Here is a 20,560-nt window from a genome sequence, read left to right on the forward strand (position 1 = left end):
TCCTCGGGTTGCTAAGAAAATTGAAGTGTTCATGCGAAACTTCATTTGAGTGTCTTTTGAAAATTCCAAAAAATACCACTTTCTCCGTTGGGACAGGGTGTGTACTCCTAAAAAGGAAGGTGGAATGGGTATAGGGAAAATTAGATTGTTTAATCAGGCTTTGCTGTGTAAATGGTGGTGGAGAAGCTACTTCAAAGACTAGATGTGGTATCAAGTTATTCTGCTAAATATGGAGAAGATAGATCTTATATGTGGGCTGGATTAAGAAATGGTACAAGGGGGATGTCTTATTGCTAGAGATCTATCAACTCATGTAAACCTTTGATCCATAAGGATATTAGGTGGAATCTCGGGGATGGTTGTAATATTTCCTTTTGGCATCATAAATGGTTAAGTGATTCCCCTCTGAAATATGTTTTCCCTTTGGGTTTTCAACATATGGATAATCTTGATGCTGTTCTTTCTGATATTTTTGAAATCAGAGGTAACCAGGTTGTCTGGAATATTGTTCTCCCCTATAATAGAATTTCAGACCAGGTTTTTTAGGAATTTGTTCGTTTTGTTAGCTCTAATGCAAGAGGTATATATTCCGCAGAATGTAGCTGATGAGGTTGTTTGGGAGTTTGCTTCAGATGGCCTACTTTCGGTGAAGTCTATATATAATTTGCTTTTCCATGATCGCTGGAGGTGGTCTATGTTGGAAATTGCTGTTGTTTGGAAATGACATGTATCGCTTAAGATTCAAGCGTTCTTGTGGCTGGCAGTGCAAGATAAGGTTGTCATTGTTCATAACCTTATCAAAAGAGGAAAGATCTTAACAAATATTTCCTTATTATGCAAAAATGATGTTGAAACAGGAGCTCATCTTTTCTTGCATTGCTCTTTTATGCTTAAAATTTGGCATTGGTTCTTTGACTAGCTTGGGTGTGCCCTGGTTATGCCTGCCGCAGTTAAAGGGATTATTTCGAATTTAGCATTCTCTTGGCTTCCACAAACTAGTGTGTTTATTTGGGAAGTTTGGAAGGAAAGAAATAAAAAAGTGTTTGATGGGAATTGTTTGCTTGTGGATAGTGTTCTGGAGAAAATTTTACATTCTATTTGGCTTTCATGCTCTATCACAAAAGAGGGGAAATATATTCTTGAAGTGGATATTAGGAGAAATTTAACAAATCTTTTCCATTTGAGGCCATTTAAATGCAGGGCTCAGGGGAGATGGATACCCCTTCAATTGGGGTTTTTAAACTTAATTTTAATGGAAGTTGTTTAAGAAATCCAGGTCCTGATGGCTTTGGAGGAGTGGTGAGGGGTTGGAATGGAGCTGTTATCTTTTCCTATGCAGACCCACTGGGAGACAAAACTGCAAATGGAGCGGAATTAATGACTCTTTGCTATAGATTAAAACTTTTTGTGGTAAGGAATTTAAGATCCTTTTGTGTGAAACAAAACTGCAAATGGTGCGGAATTAATGGCTCTCTTCTATAGATTAAAACTTTTTGTGGCACGGAATTTGAGATCCTTTTGTGGTGGAAGGTGATTCTTTGAATGTCATTAAGTGGTGAAATATGGAGCAAAAACCACATTAGGAACTTTGATCCATTTTGCTGCAAATTTGGGATATGTCTAGACCTTTCATCTTCTCCTTAGTGCATGTCTTCCGTGAGGCCAATGGTTTAGCAAACCTCCTTGCCAAAGGAGGTACTTCTTTAATTGAGACTATTGTCTTAGACTTTGTAATTTCTTTTAGTTCTTGATTAATAAAGCTTTGAATTTCTATATATAAAAGAAAGAATCCGTAATTATCCTTACGAATTTTAGCGGGTTTCAAATTGCAAAAGTTGAGGACCATACTGGACGTACAGAATGCTGCCGCAGGCGTATGGAAGACAAATTCTAAAAAAGAGAAGAAAGACTAAGCAAGCTTCATGTCACACAGTTATCATATCGCACCCGCAGACATTTGGACATGTTGCCTATATAGTAGAGGGAAGGCTTTCTATGTTCCCCTACAATATAGAAGTTCTATCCTCCCCCTTATCTAACCGTCCATGTTTTAATGGAGGGTTAATATTACCCCAATCACAATGTCACGTCTCTACACTATTTTATTTTTAATTTTTTTCTATAAACAATTTTTTCACCATATTTTGGACGTCCATTCCTCTATTAAACTCTCACTAATGAAAAATATTAAAAAAATATTTTCAATAAAATAAAATAACTAAACTACCTTTGAAAGTTTCAAGAGGTATTTTGGTCATTATATTTTATAGAAAAATTTTTATTAATATTTATTATAAGTGCGCCCAAATGAGAAGATGGCATGTACCAAATTTAATATTAAAAAAAATTGTATTAAAAAACTAAAAATAAAATACTTTAAGATGTTGGATTTAAGAACAAAAGGTGGATGGCTCTCTTGATAATGAACAGTGGATGATAGGGGAAGAAAGAACTTTAAGGGAACATAAAAAGCTTTCCCCATAGTAAAACCCGAATAGGATCGCACGGTAATTAAGTGAAAGACAGAGGGCAGGGAATTTTTGGTGCAATTAATTGCCGGAAGGCCTTGAACTAGATAATCCAAGGCTGCCCGTGGTTTTCTGCGGCTATCTTCTGAAATCCTCGAAGCTCTCTCTCTCTAAAAACAAGTTTCTCTCTCTAAAACAAGTCTCTTTCCTCTCTCATCGTTTTTTTGGTTCATCCGTTTTCTTTGTTTTGGTGGCCAAGGGAGTTGTCGTGAAGCTAGGGCACGCACATATCTCTCTGCAACTCATCGTGTGATTCATGCTTAGTAACAAAGAAGAATGATTTTCCTCAAAATCAGTCGCTTCATTTCTCGAACGAGAGCTGTAAACGTGAGTCTACCTTAAAAATTCGATCTTTTCCCTTATTTTTCCATTGCTCTCATAAACGCATGCTCGATTCCATTCTGGATCAGGAGCTTGCATGGTTTGGCCATTGGCTGAAATGTTTGAGTTTCTAGGGCGTCATGGTGGTCTTGTGTTTGAATCTCAGCTTAAAAAGGCTTTTCTTATGTTTTGATCAGTTTTAGTTTTGTGTTTTAGTTTCATTTTAATTCTGACTTTTTCTTCAATGATTTTTGGTGATTAGGGCTCTCAGTTAATTGGATATGGGGCTAGATTGGGTGCAAAAACTGAGTCGATAATAGGGTCGTCGAAGCCAAATGATGGCTTAGGGTTGGGGTATATGAGCCGTTATTTGAGTTATCTTGCTGCTAGTGGAGATTTTCCGACCCATGGCAAAGCTGCTATAGATTTTATGCATGGTAGATGCTTATCACAACTCCTCCTCTTGAATCCTGGAAGCCGGAGACTTTTTTGCAGTGAAGCCCCAAAAAAGAAAAGTGGGTCCTTTCTCTTTTAATACGTTTGTTTTTGATGTATTTCTTACAGGCATTACTGGCTTCGTGCTACCATTCTTTTGTGCTTTGAAAAATAGTGAGGACGATGGCTTTTTTATTGTCTTGTAATAATTGTGGAGATTGAGTTTGATCATAATATTGCCTTTTGCTATGCTTTCACAGATTATGAAAATTTCTATCCGAAAGAGAAGAAGGAAATACCGAAGGGCAGCAACGACCAGCGCAAGTCAGATTCAAAAGGTATGGAATGAGTTTATAATATACTTGGTTTATGTGCGTATTTGATCCAGAAGTCGTGATTTTATGCAATACTTTTGTTTGAGGCTAAATGTAGGTGCGCAGTTTAATTAGATTTTTTGTTTGCCCTCTGAAGTACCAGTTTTTCATTCCTCTTGTTAATGTTGCTGTTGTTGTTGTAGCTATTTGAGTGAAGGTTTTCTTCACTGGAGGATTATGTCTAAATTTTTAATTTTGATAACCTGACTTTCCTCAACTAAGACTGATTATTTTTTTGCCCATAATTACCTAAGGTGGAAATGGTTACATAATTTTATTCAAGAAGCGGGTTCTATAATTTGGGGATTGGAATGTAAGGCATGGTTCTGGAAACAGAACATACTAAGCTTGCATTTGGAAAACAGTGATAGTTTTTTGGTCAATGCATGAGGAACTTCTTGGCTCCTTGCTTGATCAAGGAAAGCATATAAGAATGCATGTGAAGTTGGTGAGATGCACATTGAATGCATGTTGTATCTGTGATATTTGGACAGTGGAGGATAGGCTAAGGCTGAATGCACATTGGGGAACATATGAAATTGCTAGAAGTGCAAGTTATTTCATGAAATGTTGGAAAATTCTTCCCATGAACCCCTGAAATAGGATTGTGTTGGATTTCAGACCTTTTTTTTTCCTCTCATGAAACAAGTTTCCGTCCTATATTGAATTGTTTTTTTTCACGACTTCAACTATTCTTAATTCATAATTATGCCTGCTTATGACATTACAACTGACCTTCACCATTTGTATATTAGTTATTGTAAAATTTGTTGTGCTTAAGATTAAACCTATGTGATAAAATAAAATTTGCATCATGGAATTGTTAAGATCAACAAAGAAACCCTGGTTTCTATTTTCAGCTCAAAAAAACATATTGAAGTCTTTTGTTCTCAACTAGCATATGTGTAGTTATTTTGTGAAATAAAATAAGTCTTTTTGTTGAGAGTTAGTGTATACCTAGTTTTAATTTTTGTGGAAATTTTTGTTATTGTAATTTATTTATGCTTTATGAATGAAGTGTTGATATATGTGGAGGTTGGTGAATTATAGTGTGTCGACTAGTATCACACATGGTTGTTGGAACAGTGTAAGCAAGGTCATGGACCCACTTTGGAACTTCGATCCCACAATTCCAGATAGGGATCTTGGATGGAACGCAGATCCCTATATTGTGATCCTCGTTTCCAGCAGGTTTGAACCACGGTTCTCATGTGTATGATGCAGTGCTTATGATGTTTTCTCTATTCGGCACTAATTTACATGCACTTATTCAAGTTTGTGCCCAATGGTACTGTAAATCCGCTCATCATTCGCAATCCCTTATGGAATTGCGCTTCCCAGTGACAAGAATCATGCTCCCTTGATATAAGATCGTTCGGACGATGCTCCTAACCACAAGGAGCTTCCAGCAATCCATGGTTCTGCAGACCCGAGCCAGCTTCCGCTATCAGGAATGCACCTGCACCCAACAACTATGGTATCACATTTATAAGTATTAAATTAGATGCTTGGTAAAATTCATCATTTTGAATTGTTCAATTCCTGCTGACAATATAAATTATGTCAATTAAAATCCAATTAAGGAGACATGTCAAGAATTAGGTCTCTCAGAGCAAGGTATTGTCGTAGGGGCTCTCAAACCTGCTCTAGCAAGGAACCATGTGCCTCTTTAGCTTCCCAAATTCCTAACTGAGAAGGAATTGATAGCACCTCTTCTAATAATAGGATTTCTTCCAAAATATTGCTTGCTCTCCCATTGCGTAGCTTACCCTGTCACACACTCATATTAGTGACCCTTTGTCAATGGAGACTTGGGAAAAGTTGATAGTATTAGGGTCTCTAGTCTTCTCTTAGGCATTGTGCATTTGGCATGCTGCCTTGATCTCTTCGATCAAGAACATTGCATGAATTGATTTGTGGAAAGGAAGGCTCCATGAAGTTGATTGCCCATGAGTGCTAGTTGGACCTCCGTTTTTTTTTTGAGAAATTGGTAGCTATTGTTGGACCTCCTTGGTAGTTGAATATGCTGCATCTCACATTTTGTCAAACATAAATTTAGGGGGTCTGTTTGGGAAACAATTGGAAATCAAACTCGCACACCCCTCGTGGGCTTTAGTTTCCCCATTTCCCATAGGTTTTTCTTAAGTATGAAACCCATTGTACAACGTTGAATTTAAGTCCTTTGCCCTCAAGTCACGTCCATTAACGAGTAAGAGGCTGACATAGACTCACTTCAGCTCTTATTGGCTTTCACATTGCCATCACTTGCAGTTTCCACTTCCTTGGAAGAAATTTGGAACATAATGGGGATAGATAAGGGATGTCTTATGCTCTTATGATGGTTAGTACTTCCACAATATTAGCAACTTCTTTATTCTTTGAGTTACTTTTCTTGTATTCATATGATCAATAGTAGCCATTTCAAATATAGAAAGCCATCATAAACAATTCCCCTTCTAACAACTATAGCTTTCTAGGTAGTCCCCTACCAATGGCATTTGGAGCAGCTTCCTCCATTGTGTTGTTTCCATGAATCCTTAGGTTATTTGGTGTTTATGCCGAACAAGACCTATGACCCCTTAATTGTGCCGGTGTTGAATGCATGCATGTTTACGTATGGCTTCTTCCTTCTTCATCTCTTCTTTCTTCCAACAATGTATGCCTTCGAACTCCATCTCCTCTTTTCCCACACCATCCTTATCCACCCTATTTTTGTCTTCCTATCACATCCCACAAAAGACGAATTCCATTCCCATCCAACCTCAACCTTAGCCTTAATCTCTAGTTTTTTCACTCAAACTGTTGGAGCCTTGGTAAATTATCTCAATATCCATCTTACCCATATACCTTGCTTTTATAGCCTTAAAACCCTAGCTTGAACCCTAGATATATCTTATGTCATCATCATAGCTTGTTGGACAGATAAAATATAGCATGCTTAAGCTTTACCTCGTTTAGAAACCCTTCTATCTACTCGTGACATTGGCCTACCCCAACGAAGCCCTTCTTCATAGCCCAAACCTTAGTTCTACCTTATATGGATGGACCTGTATTATCCAATCCTGTCCCAGTGAGGGAACCTTTGTAAGGTCCAAAACCTTCTATCCCATTCTTTGTGAGAATCCTAATCTCTTTAGAACTTTTATATTCAGTAGGAACCCTAATCCAACTTGCTTAGGATTTTTGACCTTGCTAGAAATTCTAACCCAACATGAACTTCTAACGAAATCCAAAGTCGCCTATTTCTTCACCTTATAGATCCCACTAGGAGATGATTTAGTTGTCGAAGCATAATTTCTTATTGGTCCTACATCACAAAACATACCCTAAGCTATGATCTTGAACTTGGGTCTGCTTGCTTATGAGTCACATAGCGTCCAACCTAACCTTAGAGTTATCTTCTTTGAAAGCATAATTTTTGTCATTATTATTGGAGTTACAAAATATTTTTAATACGTCTATTGCAAGCATAATATGGCCTTTTTTAAAAAATTATTATGAAAAAGCATGGTTTTAGATCTTCAAATCTTGGTCCAAATCTTGCTAATAAAATTAATGATGAATTTAGGTTTAGTTGACTTTTAATTTATTGGAAGTCAGAATCCTATTGACAATGTGGGTAACATCTAGTTTATGATTGGATTGCTTTCCTAATTGTGTTGGATTTTTTTTTATGAGTTGGTTTCTTTATCTAAAAAATAGATAGTTCCTAGACAAAATAGGATGCTTCATGATTTGATGAGTTTTCCTTTTTCGGTTTATACAATATATTTAGGCAAGACTTGTAGCCCATCCTAAGGAGTTTCAGAACTCTATAAATGTGTGAAATGGCCTTATGGCCAAAACCATGAAAAGTTGCTTATTTCTAGAAGATCGAGAAAGAAGGACATATGCTCCCCTACATTAAATGCCGCAACTAGCTTTCAGAGGAAATATGTTTTGAGCTAGATATCTCTTAAGAGTGACCTGCAGCGCACATTGCAACACTCTTTGTGATCTATAATCGCTATGTTTGTGATTTTTCTTTATTTTAGACTTGTGGAGCTTCAGATCTTGGTCTAGCCTGCTGAGTTAATTAGTGATGAATCGGGCTTGGGCTTGAGTGGTTAGCAACTGACGTTTAGTAGTGCTACACATGGTTATTGGGAGCATCCATGTAGGGGTCCGTTTCCGCTCCAAAATCTCGATCCCGTTCTTTGAGTGACTGGATCTCGATTCCAGACGCTTCCTTTTGATTTTGGATCTCATACTTGGAGTTATGTGAACTCGATTCCTATTATATGGGAATGAGTTCCTTAGCAAGTGGATCTAGATGCACATGCCCAAGATCATGGCTCCAATATCATTTGAAACCACGATTCCATCATACCAAGAATCGAGTGTCCTATACAGTGTTTTAAAAAGCAAACCTCCTAGCATTTGGGCGGCCGCCTAAGGCCTGTGCCCCGCCCAGGGGCCGAAATGCAGCTCCTTGAGGGTATTTTTGGGTCTTGTTTAATACTAAAGGGGCAAAATTGTGGGTTTTACCTAAAACCCATTAGAGACTATTTTAGAGAGAGAAAAAAATTTCTATTGCGCCTCCTATTTCTGTGGGCTCGCAACCCCCCCCGATCACCTAGGTGCTGCCTAGCGCTTTTTGAAACATTGATCCTATGCCATGGGAGCAAGCTACACCTACAAAGTTTATTTTATTTGTATATAGTATTCGGTTTTCCTCAAATAATCTAGCAATTGCTATATGGTTGTAGTCTAAAACAATCAACCTAGTGTGGTGTTTTGATTCTTTTAACTGAGGAAGTAAGGCACAATATTCTTGTGCATGAGCACAATACATGTGCTTAATCATCGACTACAAACTTAGATGAAATGGGAAATCTAGGCCATCCTTGAGTGTCGACTTGAGAAGGGTAAATCTTGCCCAGCATCGAGTGCCAATTTAGAAAAGGGTATTATATAATTAAGGTGTAGTGGTGCACTGTATACCACAATAATGTTGTTTACTGAATTTGGTGTGAAATCATGCTTCAATGCATCACAATAAGGTTTCTAACTGAATTTGGTATGAAATCATGCTCCAATGCACCCAAATATTGTTGTTTGCTGAATTCGATATGAAATCATGCTCCAATGACATCAAAGTTTCAAAGGCAATCTCAATGCCATGATTTTTTATTACATTGATACCTTGGAACGGTGTATTTGGAAAGGGTTAAACATGCTATCTAATGGAATTTCCTCCCAGATTATAATATACGAAAATAGTGAACTCCAGAAACCCCGATCCTAAGAATAGCACAACGCGATCCCTTTTGGTAGGGAACTCGCTGCAGTCAAGATAGCAATGCGCCCCTAGAAGTTATGGAACTCACTCCCATCCCCAAGCCATGTACGGAGCTCGTACCGCCGCGTAGGGAACTTCGAGCTAGACTCGTTCCGCTCTCTTGTTCCCGTACCCGAAACTTTTCACATTCTCGTTCTTGGTAACTATGGTGCTACATCTCAAGTTCTGAACTACTCCCCTCCCTTCAGCACCAAAAAAAAAAAAAAAAAAAGAAAAGAAAAAAGGCTTTAATTTATTGGAAGTCTAAATTCAATCGTGGCTCTTATCTAGTTTTGGATTACCCCGACCCTACCCAGAATCCGACCTGCACTAGAAACCTTAACCCTACTTGAACTTCACGCCTGACCCAAACAGTCCTATTCCTTCCCCTTCTAAACCCCACCAACATTTGATATAGTCATCTGGGCATCAGTTTTCAAATGGTCCTACATCACTTAACCTGTACTGGTTACTATCCTTCCCATAGTTGCTGGAACCTTGTAGGCAAGGTCATGGACCCGAGCCGGAACCTCAATCCCACGATTCCAGCTAGGGATCTTGGATGGAACGAGGATCCTTATATTGTGATCCTCGTTCCCAGCAGGTTTGAACCGCAGTTCTCAAGTGTATGATGCTGTGCATGTGATGTTTTCTCTATTCGGCATTGATTCATATGCACTTATTTAGGTTTGCGCCCAATGGTACTGTGAACCCACCCATCATCCGTGATCCCTTAAAACTTACTATGGCGATTTCTACGTCATGGAATCGCGCTTCCCTGTAACAAGGATTGTGCTCCCTTGAAATAGGATCATACAGATGACGATCCTAACCACAAGGAGCTTCTAACAATCCACGGTTCTGCGGACCCGAGCCAGTTCCTGCTCCGGGGAACACACCTGCACTCGACAACTATGATCCTACCAAATTAGTTGTCTTAAACCAAGGTCCTGCTTTGCTTTCCTTAGTCACTTGCGGTCAGCTTGAGCCTATTTTCAGCTAAATATCAACCCAGAGTTTTTCATATTTGAAGGCAATGTTTCTATACTTTTATCATTTCTATTATTATAGTTACAAAATATGCTTTATACTTCACTAAATTAGAAATTAATATATAAATACTAGAGGTTTTATAGATGTATATGCTGGTATGTTTGTATGTATTATGCGTGCATACGTGAATGTATGCATGTATGTGTACACAAACACACGCAGCAGGCTTGGCTTGTCTGTTGCAATTATAATAAGGGCCCATGTACCCTTGTTATATAAAAAACAAGGTGGGTATTCGAGCTTCAAATCTTGGTCCAAAGCTTGCCATGAAATTAATAACAAAATTTTGGTTTTAAATAATTGCAGACTTTAGATTGTTGAAGGTTTCTTATAGTGTTTGCCTGAATAGTGATCTGATTGACTTATTACTTTCTTAAGTAGTTCTTGGTAGTGTTTTCTGCTTATATCATCAAGATTTGTTCTATTGTTTTTTGGTTGTTTCTCGTGGGTGAGGTCAGTTTTAGTAATGACAAATATATGCATATTATGTATATATTTACTATGAGACACCGTCTCATTTTCTCCCTTGTTCAACAGACGATTCAAATGCTGATGACCAGGGGAGTTTTCAAGAGAGTTTCATGAAGCAGTTACAAAGTTATTTGACACCTTTATTGCTTATCGCATTCGTGCTTTCATCTTTTTCCTTTGGCCCCCGTGATCAGAAACAGGTCAGCATCAAATTCTTCTTCTTTTCTTTTTCTGTTTTAGTAGAATGTGGTGTATCTGCAACCTTGACAAGAAGTGGGTGATTCACCTCAGTGAGAAGTCAGGTAAAAATAGCCCTTAAGGTGTTAAATCTGTTTGGTTGCTGTTCGTTTTTCTAAAATAGCATTATTTTTTCTTGCACACATGTTACTGGTTATCTTGAGTGAAATATTTAATTTTTTTTTTGATAATGTTAAAAGTGTGGTGAAAAGTTTAATTCATGAGCTTGACTGCTGTGTATAAGTTGTTTTGTGTAAACTGATCTGCTTACTTAATCATATTTTTTTAAAAAAAAGATAAAGCAATTATATCTCAATTTAATGTGCTGGTCCAGCTAGTTAAGCAAATAAGCAAAGTCAAGCTGGTTCTTTTAGGCTATTTGGGGTCTATATAGATGGCTTCCACACAGAACAGCAAAAAGTTAAATATAGAAAAGGAAAAACATTGGAGAAATATGGAGTTGCAGATTAAATGGTGGAGGCAAGTCCTTGATCATTCCAGTCCCGCCAGTTCTGTTTGCATGATTGCTTTATGTAAGCTAGTCACTAGTTGTTCTAAACTTCCAATCCTGTCTGTTTACACTGGACTGGATCAGCACCTAGAATCACCTAGTGGTTTTATGTCCATCAATCATCCATGGATGTGCTGAAATTGTTTATTTCAAAATCAGGAAACTGTAGTATGGTTTCTCTTTTAGTATCTTTGGCAAGTATTTATTGGTTTTTGTCAATGAATTCTGTGAGTTCATTAAATCATATGGATATAGGTTACTTTATATTGTAAAACTAAAGTGGTGGTTTTCGTTACTGGTTCCTATGGAAATTGACATTGGTGGCCAACTTTTGATTTGGTCTGCAGTGTGTTGACCTTGTGGATGAACTGTGTTAGTTTTTGTTTGGTTCCATGTGTTCTGCTGTTCACTTTACATTTCTTGATTGATAACCACATTTCACTTAGTAAAATGCCAAGTACAATGGCCTGGCATGAAAACAACATGGACAGATAAGCAAGATGTTGAGAGGCCATTATCACAAAAGTTGATCGGAATACATCTTCTGACACTGACAACAATGATTCCATAGGTCATCTGGAAAGATAGGAATAAAGAGATGCTTTGATTTTTGCCTCCTGCAACAAACAGTCTATTTGCTAGACAACCATGTGCTCCTGATCTCCTGGGCCCTTCCCTTCCCCTAGTCCATAGCCGAATTAACAAGTCTCTATTTAAACCACGGTTTTTTCAAAAAATCTCTGATTTTTTAAAATCTGTTAATAACTTCGAGTTTTTCAAAAGATCTTAAAAATATCGCGTTTTTTTAATGGAACCAATATGAATCCGTATTTTATCTTTTTCAAAAAGTACTTTTTTTTTTAAAAAAAAATTCGTCTCTATAACTTTATTTCTTCATTAATTAATTATTATTGAATTTTGGTTTAAAGATGAAGCCCATTAACAGTGGGAGTAAATTAAGAATCTTGACTTTAAAAAAAGATTCCATCAAAAATTTCACCAATAAGTTCCCTTAAAAAAAGTGTATCAAAAAATACAAGCAATATATGCTTCAAAAAATAGTATATCAAGACTATTGTATATATCAAAATATAAGTAGAGTTAGAAGAAGAGTAGCCCAATGAAAATCTGTTTTTTTAAAACCTAGAGCATCCTTATAAGGAGCAAGAGAGAGATTCAATGCTACTAAAGATTTAGGCAGATAGGAATTCATTATGAGGTTGAAATTTACGAAAGCATTTTGTTGCTTTCTTTATGCATAGGGAAGTTTGATTTTGTATTTTTATTTTTATTTTTTATTTCATTGGTCTATACAACATAGCATTTTGGATGGACTATTATTTTATATATTTGGTTCGTCGTTTTCAGTTTTACTTAACTACAATCCTATACTGAAGGTCTTTTTGTTTTTTCCTTTGAACAATAATCCTATACTTTGGTTTGTAGTTCTGTGATTTACTAATGTAGTTCTTGTGTTTAATATTATTGTTGTTGTTTCATTTTATACTTCCAATAAATATATGATATGTCCTGTGTTATGACAACAAAATAAGCATTGTTGTTAGATTTATTGAAAGTTTAAACAATAATTTGTCCAGTATTACTCTAATGACGCTAGGTAAGGCCATAAAATTATTGTTCAATGGCCACAATAACTGCAAATTATTATCATTCACTCCATTTTTTGAGCCAAATCCGAAATATTCACTATTCTATAACTTACCTTATTTTTTGGCGATTTTTATTTTTACACGATTTTTTCCTCTGATTTTTTGAATTAAAACCGATTCATTACCGATGTTTTGGTCAATGTTTTAAAAAATGGTTCGCCTCGTGCCTAGGCGTCCGCCTAGGCGGCCTCGACAAAAAATCCGCCCACCTAGACCCAGGCGGATGTACCTGGGTGGGCGCCCAGGCAGGCTAAGCGGGTGCCCAGGCATGCTAGGTGGGCGCCCAGGGCGGTAAGGCCTTTTTTCGTTTTTTTGAATCGCCCAAAAGGGCAAAAGGGCTCATTTTGACCCCAAGGTTGTATGAAAACGTTATGGGGTTTATTTTTAACCCCCAAAGTAAAAAAAAAAAAACCCCCTCAATATATGAAAAGCCCCAAAGTGAAATAAACTACAGGGCCCTCGAGGTTCTGGGCGCCCGCCTAGGCTTTGGGAGCTGGGCAGGCCGCCTTGGGGCCACCTAGCGTTTTTTGAAACCTTGGTTTTGGTTCACCGATATATTTCCCAACTTGCTAACTATGGTCCAGAGAGATTAAAGCTTTGGACCTTACCCCATTGAAGATTAGCTAATGATAGTTTGAAATCATTTTCGATGGCAGCACTTTACAAAGTGTTGGACCTTGTAGGGCAAGAGATATATGAGAGAGTAAAGGATCCATTTGCCAAACCTTATCTAGATCCGTGTTGTTGTCTTCTCAACAGTGGTGGAGGTCTCTACCTCTTCTTACTGGCTTTAGGATCATTTCAGAGTTCCACTTTGACTCTATGTAAACTGACTTCCATGACATTATCAGATGTGCTAATTTAAAGGCTTTTTAAGTCAAATATTTCCTCAATTAACACATGTCCATAGTCCACTAAATTAAAAGATTTGATAATTTTCTAGCCGTCTCTCATATAGATTTTACCGGTGCAAGCATTCTAGGCATTATTTATCAAAATAAGGACCTCCCATGTTCAAATCCTACTGAAAAATATTGCTCTGGACGTTGAAGTATTTGTGCACCTTGGCGGAAACATTAGCCAGGGTGACCTGCAATTTCTCATATGTTAAAATTTGAAGCATTCCTGTTGGTTGATTTGATAATCTCTTCAGTTAAATCTTCTTCCGTCAATTCCTTATTTATCATCGTGTTTTAACCTGCTTCTGGAACTTTCTAAAACTTAAGGAATGAAAATTGAGATTTACTGCTATGGAGCCCAAAAATAAAGAAAGAAAATGCTAAAAAATCAGCTAATTGAGTATTTAAAATAGAGGTGCATAATTTAGGGTGTTGTTACCAGCTGTCAGATCTAAGAAATTGTTGCTGGTTAATTTCATGAAGGTAGTGTTGAAATGGGAGTCCCATCCTTGAGAAGAACCTAGCTTGTAATACTGCTTCTGTCTTGTACTTGATTTAGGGAGCTAAGGATTTATAACTGAACTTGATGATTGAAATGGAAACTGGCGCCCCTTATGACCTTAAAACTTTAGTCCTCTAATTACTTTTGAAACAATTGGTTGATAGAAAGAAAGTGCGAAGTGGAAATGTTTCATTGCAAAAGGCTTAATGTACAGCTGTTTTCATCTTTATTCTCTCTCTCTCTCTCTCTCTCTCTGTGAGTTTGTGTTTGTGCACGCACGCGTGTGTATGTGCATGTGTGGCTAGAGATGATCTCCCTGATACCCATTTGGGAACCTTGCTAATAATGGTTGAAATTTATGGGCATCCCAGGAAGTTATCCATCCTGGTATGAATGTGCTCACTATTGGCCATACTTCATTTCTGATGAAATGACGTAAACGTTGTGCTATGCTTCCTCCATCCTTTATAGTCTGTTTCCTTTTTATGCTACTAATGTCATCTGCTTGAATGCGTAGAGTATTATTGGAAGCTTAAGGACATTGTTGGGAACAGTGAGGTCTCTTCATAGTCGAATGTGCATGTTTATCTTAGTAGATGTTGCTCTTATGGCTATATAGGATTTTTATTCGGCTCTATTTATGTTCTTCGTCGAACCATAAAGGAGTCCTAAATTCATAGGTTAGTAAGTCATCTTTATAATTTCTAATATGACTTGGTCTATCACTTGACAGATTAGTTTCCAGGAATTCAAAAACAAGCTTCTGGAGCCCGGATTAGTGGATCATATTGTCGTATCCAATAAAGCAGTGGCTAAAGTATATGTTCGGAATACCCCAAGTATTAACAACCAAACCAAGGACGATGATATCCAAGGACCTGGAACTAATTCCCCTCCCAAAGGAAATACAGGCCAATATAAGTACTATTTCAACATTGGAAGTGTTGAATCATTTGAGGAAAAGCTGGAGGAAGCCCAGGAAACACTGGGAGTAGATCCTCATGACTATGTTCCTGTAACATATGTGAATGAAATGGTTTGGTACCAAGAATTGATGAGATTTCTTCCTACAGCTTTGGTTCTGGGATGTCTCTTGTACTTTGGTCGAAGGATGCAAGGTGGATTCGGCATTGGCGGTAGTGGAGGAAGGGGTGGTCGTGGAATATTCAATATTGGAAAAGCTCATGTTACAAAACTGGAAAAGAATTCTAAGAACAAGGTGGGATTTTTATTATCTTTGTTTCTCTTTTATGCTTTTAATCAAATCTTTTACTTTCAGGCATGTCTCAAATAAATTGGATTTTTTCTCCATAATGAATGTTCAGAGACTCTTCTAATTTGATGGTGGTTGAAAGGACTTTCAAGTCTGATTTTTTTGTCCGGGTTTTTGCTTAGTTTCTTTATATGGTCACCTGCTGTATTGTTCTTTATTTTCGTCTTTTACAGTGTTCTGTTATTCAATGTGCGAGGCATTTTGATGGTTTGTATTTCATTTTCTGTTGTAATAGGTATTCTTTAAGGATGTTGCTGGCTGTGATGAAGCAAAGCAGGAGATTATGGAGTTTGTCCATTTTCTGAAGAATCCAAAGAAATATGAGGAATTAGGTGCTAAAATTCCAAAAGGAGCCCTTCTTGTGGGACCTCCTGGCACTGGAAAGACTCTTCTTGCAAAAGCTACTGCTGGTGAATCGGGTGTGCCATTTCTATCAATTTCTGGTTCAGATTTTATGGAAATGTTTGTTGGTGTTGGACCTTCAAGAGTGAGGAGTTTATTTCAAGAAGCTAGGCAATGTGCACCTAGCATTATATTTATTGATGAGATTGATGCTATTGGTCGAGCAAGGGGACGTGGGGGATTTTCTGGTGCAAATGATGAACGTGAAAGCACTCTCAATCAGTTACTTGTGGAAATGGATGGGTTTGGTACAACTGCAGGAGTAGTTGTACTTGCAGGCACTAACAGGCCAGATATTTTAGACAAGGCTCTTTTGAGGCCAGGTCGATTTGATCGACAAATTGAAATTGACAAACCTGATATCAAAGGTCGTGATCAGATCTTTCAGATCTATCTGAAGAAAATAAAGCTTGATAACAATCCAACATTTTACTCTCAGAGATTGGCAGCTCTTACTCCAGGATTTGCTGGAGCTGACATAGCAAATGTTTGTAATGAAGCTGCACTGATAGCTGCCAGAAATGAAGGGACACAGGTCACCATGGAACATTTTGAGGCTGCTATAGATAGAATCATTGGTGGTCTGGAAAAGAAAAATAAGGTTGTCATGTTTCATCTTTTTTGTTCTTTCATACTATATTTATGTGTTTTTGTGGCTGAGTAGATATGTGTTTCTATCTGATTTAATATTATGCTATGCCCCAATTCATTTGACATTCTATTGTTTAAAATAGTTTGTATTGCTGCCTAATATCATTTCATTGTTTTTCTGGCTCTTCCGAACGAAGTTACCTATGTTAAAAGACTCTGTTATTTCCCTTCACATTTGAGGTGTTGGTTTTTTGAAGAAGATGCATTCTTTAGTTTGATCTTTTAAGATTTCTTAAGAGTTATTTGAAGCAAGAATTCCACTACTTCACTTATTTTCCTTGTGAAACTATGAAGAGTGGCCCTGCAGTAGTTGATGTCATGCTAGATGTTTTATGAAGTTATGGTGAGTAGCCCTGCAATAGTTGATGTTATGATACTTGTTTTCCAAGCTACTGCAAATTGGTGTTCGTTATTAATTTGAGTCAGAGAGGACAACTATAATCTTCTTTCGCTTTCATTTTGCCCTTCTGCAAAAGCAATCTTTTCAGTAGATGAGGGTTTTTCATCAAAATTTTTATTTGCTTCCAAAATAATCAAGAATTTTTTTTTGAAATTGTTAACTGCAAAATAATCAAGAATTAGGATGGCAATTTTCTCTACTTTCATGTGTCAAGTTGAGCTTTGAAGTTCTTTCCCTTTGGCATGCCGTTCTGATGATGTATCTATGCATTGTATCCATTGATTCATGCAGGTAATCAGCAAGTTGGAACGCCGGACTGTTGCATATCATGAAGCTGGCCATGCAGTTGCAGGATGGTTCTTGGAGCATGCAGAGCCTTTGCTTAAAGTCACAATTGTACCGCGTGGCTCTGCAGCCCTGGGCTTTGCACAGTATGTACCCAATGAAAACCTACTTATGACCAAGGAGCAGCTCTTTGACATGACATGCATGACCCTTGGTGGCCGTGCTTCTGAGCAGGTCTCTGTCTCTCTCTCTCGCTCCCCTGACTTAGCTCTCTGCTTTATGACAAAGAAAAGGCAAACATCATTGGTTACCTGTTTTTTGCATTTACAGATTCTGTTGGGGAAGATCTCGACTGGGGCTCAGAATGACTTGGAGAAGGTGACAAAGATGACTTATGCCCAAGTCGCAGTTTATGGTTTCAGCGACAAGGTAGGGCTCCTCTCCTTCCCCCAAAGGGAGGAGGCATTTGAGATGACCAAGCCTTATAGCAATGGAACTGGGGAGATCATAGACAAGGAAGTGAGAGATTGGGTGAGCAACGCATACAAGCGAACATTGGAACTCATTGAGGAAAAACGAGAGCAAGTGGCGAAGGTTGCAGAGCTATTACTCGAAAAGGAGGTTTTGCACCAAGATGACTTGCTGAAAGTGCTTGGCGAACGCCCCTACAAGTCAAGCGAACCAACCAACTATGACCGCTTTACAAAGGGATTTCAGGAGGAGCAGGAAGAGAAGAGCGACGCCCCTTCAGAGGGTGTGGTTATGGAGGATGATACGCCATCTCTGGATGGTGCCGTGGTCCCGACATAAAAGCGAGATATACATTATACTACTGTAAATGTTGATATACATGTGTTAGTTTCTCGCTCCAGATATAGCTGAAATTGTACAAATTTTATTCATTTCATAGAATTGTGGTTCCAATTTCATATTGTAGTGACAGGTAACTGTATCTCTTTGCATGGATCCTGGAGTCTCGAGAAGCTTGAATGGATCATTTTTTGTTTCTTTTTCATTTAATTTTAAGATAGTTTGCCTTCTTCCCATGTTTTCTTCGATGTAAGTTGGATGTTTCCAATGAATGTAGGGTAAGTTGGATGTTTCCAATGAATGTAGGGTGCTTCTGTAGATGGAGTCTGTAGGGGGGAGAGAGAGATTTCGTGTGTACCAAGACTGGATGAAATTGTCGAAGTGATCGCACAGAATAGTGACATCCTTTGGAAAGCAGCTTCCCATGTTCTTGTACCATCTTCCATCTCCTTGTATGAATGGAATTATATGATAATCATAACAAATTGCTGTGGTTTTTATTGGAGTCCTTTGTTAGCCCTCCTGGTTTTTCATTTGTAAATGGCTGTTTGGTTTCTCGTAAATCCCCATGCTAGTCTTGGGTTGAATCCTGGATTTGAATCTTTTGAGAGAATATTATGGATGAATATTGTTTTGAATCTTTCAGTAGATGCGAGTCCTTGATTATAGATGGACTCCATACTGAGAGCATCCTGATTTTTAGACTGTCAGGATGTGGTTTATCCGTTTGTATTTAGGAATTCTTGCGGATATGATCAATTCCTAATGCTGATGTCTGAACTACCCCAACCCCCCTTCAAAAAAAAGAAAGAGGCATTAAATTATTGGAAGTCTAAATCCAATCGTGTCAACCTAGTTTTGGATTAGAATAGATGTTATCTTGTGCATTTAGTTTCCTTGGAGTTGGTTTACAGAAGATTGGTAGTTCTTAGATAAAGTAGGATACCTTATTATTTAGTTTTCCTTCTTGCTTTAGAAGTCGTATTTGGGAAGGACTAGTAGCCGTACTTTAGGAGTCAAGAAACTCTGTAAATGTACGTAATGGACTTATGGTGAAAACCACAAAAATTTGTGAACTTTGTGAACGATGTTGGCTTTGTTTCCATTTTAATGTGCTAAAGCCTTGATGAAGGTGAATTTTTCTTGAATCCTTAAAATCTTTTTTTGGTGTAGATGCCGGGCAAGACCTAGGATGCTATAGATTTTATATATGTTTAGGCCTGTACTCTTCTTTTTTTTTGGGTGAGTTTTGTGTGAGAAAGTGGGGAATGGGCCCCAACCCATAATAGAAATTAAGCCTAGGACGTAGTGATCCAAATTGTCAAGCACGAACCAATTAAGCTCGGGATCTTTTCCTTTTTCGTATTTTCTTTCTTCCGTAAAGGTATCCCTTCCAACTCTTCGTCTCTTCCTTCCACACTCTTATCACTCTTCCAATCACAACCCACAAAACCCTAAAGCCATTCACGTCCAACTTCAACCTTTAGCCTTAAATCCTAGTTTTTTCACTCCAAACCCCACGTAGCTTAATATCAACCTCGCCCATATACTTAACTTCTGTAGCCATCAAACCCTAGTTTAAATCGGGGGTGAGCCTTGCATCATCATCATAAGACCTTGCTGGGCTGATAAAATGCAGCCACAATACCCTCTTCTTAGATACTCTACAATGTACTTTAACATTGGTTTAACCCAACTAACACCTTCACCATGACCCTTTCTACCTCATCTTGTCCTTGTATTCATTCCTACTCCAATAGGGAAACCTTCAAAAGGCCCGAAACCTAGCAATCCTAATTTTTGTTGAGCCCTTGTCTCTTTAAAATACCTATATCCAGTGGTTACCCTAACTTGACCGGAAATCCCACCTACACTAGAAACATAGTATATGCATGCATGGGCCAATTCCATTTTTGATAAATATTGTCCATTTTTGCCAAAAAAGGTCTTTAGGCAAGCTTTAAGCTAAGGGATTGTGCACCATACATAGCTTGAAAGAAGGTTTCTCTAAGTACGTGGACATGTTTCATCGCAATACGTGTTCTTTCTCTCAAAAAAATAAAATAAAAAATAAAAACAGAAAACAATGCGATGAATGGAGTATAGGTTATGGAGTACGAAAGTTTCCCCAAGTACTCTTTCAATGGGTTATAGAATATGAAACTTTCCCTTATACTTTTCTCCCAATGCGATGAATGGAATATGGGTTTTGGAATATGAAAGTTTCTCTAAGTACTCTCTCTCTCTATAACCCATAAAGAGTCTCTAAAAAAGAAAAACAATATTAGTTCTGCCATTAAACATATTAAAAGGGTATTTCTGAAAATCTCATAACTATAAATAGCATATGTAGGACCAAGGATCCAGCCCCACATGTAGGACACGAGCACCCTAGGGACCACACCCTCCTTTTTGTAT

The 20,560-nt window shown here is 37.8% G+C and overlaps 1 protein-coding gene across 1 annotated transcript; it reads left to right on the forward strand.

Moving 5' to 3' along the window:
* The first annotated feature begins 2,602 nt into the window (after positions 1 to 2,602).
* On the forward strand, positions 2,603 to 18,376 carry LOC18435111 (ATP-dependent zinc metalloprotease FTSH 8, mitochondrial). The gene is made up of 8 exons (XM_006845163.4): positions 2,603 to 2,855; positions 3,112 to 3,364; positions 3,545 to 3,622; positions 10,569 to 10,702; positions 15,055 to 15,540; positions 15,830 to 16,597; positions 17,339 to 17,566; positions 17,663 to 18,376. The coding sequence occupies exons 1-8, from the start codon at positions 2,805 to 2,807 to the stop codon at positions 18,140 to 18,142; spliced, it is 2,478 nt and encodes an 825-aa protein (XP_006845226.1). The 5' UTR covers positions 2,603 to 2,804; the 3' UTR covers positions 18,143 to 18,376.
* Positions 18,377 to 20,560: the final 2,184 nt, after the last annotated feature.

The sequence above is a fragment of the Amborella trichopoda genome, chromosome 6 (assembly GCF_054954075.1).
Source record: "Amborella trichopoda isolate Santa Cruz 75 chromosome 6, AtrichopodaSantaCruz75HAP2 v2.0, whole genome shotgun sequence".
Taxonomy (NCBI): Eukaryota; Viridiplantae; Streptophyta; class Magnoliopsida; order Amborellales; family Amborellaceae; genus Amborella; species Amborella trichopoda.

Coding starts and splice junctions, on each gene's coding strand:
- LOC18435111 (XM_006845163.4), top strand. CDS start 2,805: ATGATTTTCCTCAAAATCAGTCGCTTCATTTCTCGAACGAGAGCTGTA. Junction 3,365..3,544: donor TGAAGCCCCAAAAAAGAAAA/GTGGGTCCTTTC, acceptor ATGCTTTCACAG/ATTATGAAAATTTCTATCCG. Junction 10,703..15,054: donor GCCCCCGTGATCAGAAACAG/GTCAGCATCAAA, acceptor ATCACTTGACAG/ATTAGTTTCCAGGAATTCAA.